Here is a 7,388-nt window from a genome sequence, read left to right as displayed (position 1 = left end):
TGCTGCCTCTACGTGCGTCCCATGACACGAACAAGGGCATCCATTTCATTAAAGTGTCAGAAGGGACTCTACGTGTTGGCTTCGGCTCCGAGCACGCCACCAAATGTCTACTCTTTAGTATTTATTACAAGAGCCAAAAAGAAACAATAACAAAAGCATTTGTATTTATACCTACCGTGTAAGACAAAAAGAGAACGTGTCATGCGTTAGAGTGGGATGTTAGATGTACCTACTCATACTGTAGGTACATAATAGGTAAGCATCGTTGTGCCCCTGGTTGTAAGAAACCAAAAAGGGTGCCGTCCCCGTGGAACATTCAAATGGACTACAAAAATATGACTGTTGATGTGAAGGAATAAACTATCAGTCGAGCGACCTATGTGTAAGGCTTGAGTGGACGCTCGAGTTGGGCGGGGCGTGCGGCGTGCATGTTAAACAAATGCAAACTTATCGGAGCGGCCTTAGTGCACTCTGCTCAAATCACTTACAACGCCACGCTGCACGCCCCGCCGAACGCTCCGCTTCGAGCATCCACTCAGGCCTTACACTAAGCGTTGTGATAAAGTAATTTGTTTTGTTATTGTTATCATCAGTGTGTTAACAGCTATATAAGTGGAGCACGCTCGGCTCCCAGTCATTCAATCTCCCGAGGCATCCGGAGGCCAGCTGCCTGTAGAAATCGAAACGAAAAGTGTGAAAATGATTGAGAAGAAAGCGCCTGCGTTTACGGAGCTTAGCGAGTTCGCCAGTGTTGGCGTAAGTTTTATTTTATTATAGGTAGAAACTTGTAGTTACAATTAACATAACCCGTACCAGCTGTGAAAAGGCCCTCTTCGAGCATGCATTCTTATGGTAAAAATTTTGATGTGAACTACATAGCTTTTTTGAAATCCCAGGTTCCAGAAACATTGATGTTTGGTTTTATTATAATAACTTATTTTGATTTTTGGTGTAAGCTCGACAAATCTCTTTTTTAAGCGATGGTCAGATAAAACATTTAAGTCAATTAATAGTAGTATATGTATATACCGACGGGATAAAGCATTGCTTTATGTCACGGGCGCGATATTGAATCCTGAGTAAATGAGGAACTCCAGACTTAACTCCCGAGCGTAGCGAGGGTGTTACGAGTTATAATTAAAACGGAGTCCTGACGAGTGCAGTGAGGGATTCAAGCTCGCTTAAGACGAAAACAGTTTTATCCCAAAGGAGAATACTCTACTTTTCTCACCTTTTGCGAGACATTAAAAATCAACATGGGCAATGTCGAGCATGTGGTGTGACAAGAAAAGTTTATTATGTTGTGTAGTCTTAAAACCGGTCAGTCAAATGTTTATGTATAATATATAGTACATTATTCTCGAGGATCGGAAGTAGCTAATTGAATCCGAAGCCAGCAAGTAACCTTCCAGCCGAGTCATATCTCATATATCGTGCTTTTCTCAAATATGGTGCAAGAAATATAAATATAATAGAAATATTTTACATAAGCAAAGTTATAATATATATATTTTCACAGAAAAAAGTAAAAACAATAGAAAAGATTTGCTTTGCCGCCTTTTTTTTATTAATTATAGAAGTGTATTTTTCTGCTGAAAATACGCCAACCTGTTTGAGACACCTAAATAGTCGCGGTACTAACATTATAATAATAAGTACTGATCATCTGTTTGGCTGTTAAATGGATATATATATGGCCTTCGTTTCATATGGCCACTTCAACTTTTAAAAAGTTTGGAACTCAGCAATAATGAAATCGAGACTGCAATGTTTTTAACTTTATAATTTTTTGGACTAACCATAAACTAGCCGTCCATTTTTGAGAAAAATAATTTTATCACCAAACCCCAAGACCCAAGAAATGAAGCTTAAAAAATATATAATTATGCTAACTCATTAGAGACGAAGCAAGGTACCTAGGTATCCTATAATAGTACAATGTGCAACGTGGGGGGTAAGTGAAATATTGTACTAGTCTATATATTCAATACTCGAGTAACAATATTTTTACTTCCGGAGTTACACACAATGTTTTTCATCACACTTGCAAAGAATCGAAGAAAAAACTAAATCATTCTTAAACACGGTGACATTTCAAACATTCGTCCGCCATTTTGAAATGTTTTGGCAGTTTAACCTCAGTTTAACCATCGAAGGCACAGACTCATCGGCATTCAGCCACAATTGAAAATTGTGTAAAATTATTTGAAACGGCTATTAAATTTATCAAATTAAATATTTTTAAGCATATACAAAAAATAATAATTTATAAACGTCAGTATTTTCAAAGTAAAACTCATTTATACCTACCTGGTTCGTACGAATTAGTGACATAATTAAAAAATAAGCCATAACTCACGAGTGAGTTATAGCTTTTTTTACCTATTCCTTTACAGATACAAGAAACAAGTAGGTAACCTAAAATAAAAACAAACAAAGACTCATACCTATTTAAAACAATCCGCCCCTCATTTTAATGCTAATATGATTCTCGAGATAATACCGGAGTTTCCTTTCAATTCGATACCAATCAACTGGATTCTCCTTTGGTCGATATTTTGTTTCTAATAACTATCTGTGTATTCAGATCGAAATAGTGAGGTAGGCCAGATGGGCAGATTACGTCAATCATGCCGCTGAATCGGCTTACGGAGCCCGGGGCGGGCAGAGTAAAAATGGGAAACGTTAAGCCTGGCAGCGATTAATAACTTTGCTATTCCTGCTTTTTGACCACTTGACAGTTAATAATAACTTGTTCTCTTATTTGATGTTTTGAACCATTTTAGGATCTCTTTTCACTGCTGCAATTATTCACCTGTAAAAAAACTGTACGGCCATTTGACGTTTGACAATGGCACAATAAACTAAAAAGTATTTTCTCTAAGAGTGAAAAGAATTCTGCATAAGTGTTAAGGTTTTTTTTCACCTTGCTGTTGTTACCGGATTCTATTTTCCTATAAAATTTCTTTGTAGTTTTACATGTACTTATCTAAAATGTATAATTATTAATGCATTAAAGAATATTTACTTACTTACTTGCTTGCTTGTTGTGACTATTTTTGTATTTTAGGTCCTTTCTCATGGAAAAATGATATTTTCCTCATACAATAATATGTTGAGATATTTCCAAGAAAATATCCGCAAAGATATCATAACATGTGCCAATGGAGCGTAAACCAAGATTTCTTTGAAAGCATTTGTACTAGAATTGTTCACATTGTTATTTACGGTATGATTACCAGGTAAAGGCATATAAAAGAGATAAACAAATTTACCTTTACCTAGTTGTTTGCTACTTTTATACTTACGTCATGTTACATCCTTTTTACAGGCTGGTGGCAAGGTAACGTTCGCGACTGATGACTTCTTTGCGACATGCGAGAATATGCTTGCAGACAGCGATCCTCTTTGGCTCTCTGACAAGTACACCGAGTACGGCAAGTGGATGGACGGCTGGGAGACCAGACGCAAGCGCGTGGCCGGCCATGATTGGTGTATACTGAAGCTTGGCACCAAGTGCGTCATACGTGGTACGTATCGAATTTTTCATCTCTGTCCTTAATTTTATTGGCGTTTACGACTGAATTTCTTCTGTAATTTGTTCTCAATCTTCCTCGCTTGCCTTTTTTAATGATAGATAGTATCAATTTACTCTTTTTTTATACATATCACAAGGTATTGGCATGACTTAAATTTTTCTTACATTTGGGGTTTTTTTACAGGTCTTCTTATCGACACGGCGTACTTCACTGGAAACTTCGCGCCAAAATTTTCGATACAAGCCGCCTGTTTAACGCCTGCAGGTATGTTTAATTTATTTTTCTATTCTTTAATTATTCAATTTAATTGTAGCACAATAGTTGTTGTAATATCATCGTTGTAAGTCTTCACAAATTGTAATGTTCATTACAGAAGAATCAATGCTACCGGAAAGAAATGCCTGTATGGGCACAGCGTGTACAGAGAATGAAGTGGAAGCTGTAGAGAGGCTTGGGACCAACAAGTGGAATGAGATCGTGCCTATAACTCCTCTGAGACCAGGCTACGAAGAGACCAGACTGAATTATCAAAAGGTAAGTGATCTGACTGAAATTGTACCTAAAGTAAACCAAACAAAATAAATATACCTAGTGAATTTTTGTGGAGAATTATATCAAATTTTCAAGCACAACGTTTTTTAAAGTCTTAGTGTACACAAGACTAAACAATGTTTTATTAGATTAAGGGATTTAACCTCAACAGGCAAAGATTACCTTAAAACTGCTTTTATCCCGATTAAACTCGGTCAATGAATGCCTTTTCCTGCTGATTTCTTTTTAGGTTTGGTAGGTAGAATGATTCATGTGAAATGAAATATAGATTTTTGTTTTATAGGTAGTGTTTTCTGCCAGGCTGAAATATATTAGAAATCATCTTCTTACATTATAGATACTAAGTGACGAGGCATACACACATGTCCGCGTAAACATATTCCCTGATGGTGGCATTGCGCGACTCAGAGTATACGGTGAAGCAAGGGCCGAGAGGCCGCTGCCTCATCACATGGTGGATTTGCTGTCCTTGCTAAACGGCTCAACATGCCAAGGTAAAGATTTATCTGAGAATGTAATAGAAAATTGATTTAAATTATCAAAACATCCGAAACGATAAACCATAAATATTATATCTTCATGCGAAATAAAGTACGATATTTACTTGAGATTTGAGTTGATAAATTTTGTAGTTTCGACCAGTAGACTACTGTTCAGGAACACTATTTAAAATAAGCATGTTACCAATGGTCATGTAATTTAACAGATTAAAGAACCTCTTTACCATCTGATCAGTCCAAAGCTTAACCGAAACACTAGTCATACTAAAACCTATTTCAGGGTACTCGAACGCTCACTACGGCCACCCGCGCAACATGATCAAGCCCTGTAAGAGCAAGTGCATGTCCGACGGGTGGGAGACGGCCAGGAGACTCGACCGACCGGAGGTTATCGAGGCTAACGAGGATGGCACGCTCAAAGTACCTGGTAAATTATATACTCATAATATTTGTGACTACCTTAAGTGGCAGTGGGCGGGGCACATTGCTCGCAGAACTGATGGCCGGTGGGGCCGGAAGGTTCTGGAGTGGCGTCCGCGTACCGGAAGACGAACTGCCGGTAGGCCTCCAACAAGATGGAGCGACGACCTGGTGAAGGTCGCGGGGATTCGGTGGTTGCGAGCTCCACAGGATCGGTCGGAGGCGCGAGCCTTGGGGGAGGCCTATGTCCAGCAGTGGACGTCTATCGGCTGACATGATGATGATGATGATGACTATTTGTAACGGTGGGCCCTATGGCAATCAGCCTTCTTTTCACGACCATTAACATAGAGATACTCGGCATTCTTTAGCAAAGAGTGACTGAATATTTCGTGCTATTTACTAATACCTAGTGACTGTTTTAAAATAAGGAAACTACATACGTACATAATCGCAATCTAGTTATTTTCAAAGTTAAATAAACAAATATTTGGTGGTTGACTGGTAGAGAATGCCTTTAGGCATTAAGTCCGCCATTTGTACTTTATTTGTTATATTGTGCAATAAACTTTAAAATAAAAAAATAAATAAATATTTAGTTTGCCAACCTTGATCTTATTTAATAGGCTCACTCTTAGGCCGCTCGTCCACGGCGACTTTTTCGATGCGCTACAGAAGCGATGCCAACGCGCTACAGCATCGCTACTAACGCGCTACAGCATCGCTACTAACGCGCGTTAGTCGTGCAACGCGCTACAAAAACAATGCCGATACGCTACTAACGCGTGTTAGTCGCATTTGCAACGCGCTACAGAAGCGATGCCAACTCGCTACAGCATCGCTACTAACGCGCGTTAGTCGTGCAATGCGCCACAAAAGCGATGACGATACGCTACTAACGCGCTACAACATCGCGACTATATCGATGCAAACGTGCGACTGTGTTTGTATCGATACAGTTACTGAATCGCGTTTGCATCGTGACTGAAGCGCGACGGTATCGCATTAGCATCGAGACAGAAGCGCGACGGTATCGCGTTTGCATCGCGACTGAATCGTGTTATGTGGGCGAGGGCACACAGCTAGCGACCGCATCGCGACTGTATCTATGCGAACGCGCTACAGCATCGCTACAAAAAGTCGCCGTGGGCGAGCGGCCTAATATTTGAGTTCCATTACTCAGTCATACTAAAAGCACCTCTCAATCAACAATCGTTTAGGTTAGCGTTTTTTTTTTTAATTGGCTACTTTATTTTAGGAGAAGAATGGGCCGTCTTCAAGTTGGGTTTCCCGGGAAGGATAAAAGAACTGTGTGTGGATACTGCGCACTTCAAAGGCAACTTTCCCGATTCTGTCAAGATAGAGGGCGCCTTCTTAAACCGCGATTGGATGCCTGAATCGAGGCCACAGTGGAATAACATCCTAAGACCAAGCAAGGTGAGTTTCTACAAATTACTTAACGACAGCCTAGGGATGAAAATTTTGCCATATCCGTACATCTAACTAGCATAAAATGCGAGCCGCATTTCCTAATATTTAATTCACAAAACACAGTTTAACGATAGGCTCACCAATTGCTAGTGCATATAGTAAACCACCAAACCAAAGCAAAGAAACACTTACATTTAAGTATCTTTGTGCTCATCCGGTTGTGTCTGTGTTTTTAACTTAGTTCTGTATTACTTAACAATTATTAACAATAGTTTTGTAAGTTATGCTTTGTACATGTACCTAATACTAACACTTTTATGGGCTTTGCCTGAAATAATTGGTTTAATAATAATAATAGTGCATGCAACACCTGCATATAGTGCATATGGCTCGAAATATGTTTACAAATACAATACGATAGTAATTCAATTCTTACATTATACCTAAAGAAACAGACTATAAAATCCAATTTTGTTTGCAGCTCTCAGCACACAGTGATCACTGGTACAACTGTGAGTCGGACCTGGTGACGCACGTCAGGGTAACCATGGCGCCTGATGGCGGCATCAGCAGGGTACGCGCCTTTGGATTCGTCGACAATACGATAATAGTTTAATTTAGGAAAATTCATTGTGATAACTTTTCCTTGTGCATAATTTTACAATGCAGCCTAACCTACCTACTGTCTATCTTAGATTCTAAATTATTATCCGCTTCTTTTCTTTAGAAATAATAATAACATACAGTAGGTAGCTAACGATAAAGAAGCGTTTTTTCTGTGCTTTTTCAAAAAATAATACGATTTGTTCTGAATTCAATACTTAAATTTATTCAACATTGCGTGGTCAAACTTTTTAGTATTTAATAATTGTTTGAACGCCGTTTTCATAAAAATAACAACAAAATTCTTAATTTATTTAATGTATGTATATAAGAGGTAATGTGT

At 38.7% G+C, this 7,388-nt stretch overlaps 1 protein-coding gene across 1 annotated transcript; it reads left to right on the top strand.

Annotated features, from left to right (window-relative positions):
• Nucleotides 1-602: 602 nt before the first annotated feature.
• LOC134743763 (allantoicase-like) lies at nt 603-7,137 on the top strand. The gene is made up of 8 exons (XM_063677410.1): nt 603-756; nt 3,332-3,530; nt 3,723-3,803; nt 3,913-4,073; nt 4,429-4,585; nt 4,872-5,018; nt 6,270-6,448; nt 6,924-7,137. The coding sequence occupies exons 1-8, from the start codon at nt 700-702 to the stop codon at nt 7,056-7,058; spliced, it is 1,116 nt and encodes a 371-aa protein (XP_063533480.1). The 5' UTR covers nt 603-699; the 3' UTR covers nt 7,059-7,137.
• Nucleotides 7,138-7,388: the final 251 nt, after the last annotated feature.

Source organism: Cydia strobilella, chromosome 8, assembly GCF_947568885.1.
Source record: "Cydia strobilella chromosome 8, ilCydStro3.1, whole genome shotgun sequence".
Lineage (NCBI taxonomy): Eukaryota > Metazoa > Arthropoda > Insecta > Lepidoptera > Tortricidae > Cydia > Cydia strobilella.
This window is presented reverse-complemented; position numbering and strand designations above follow the sequence as displayed.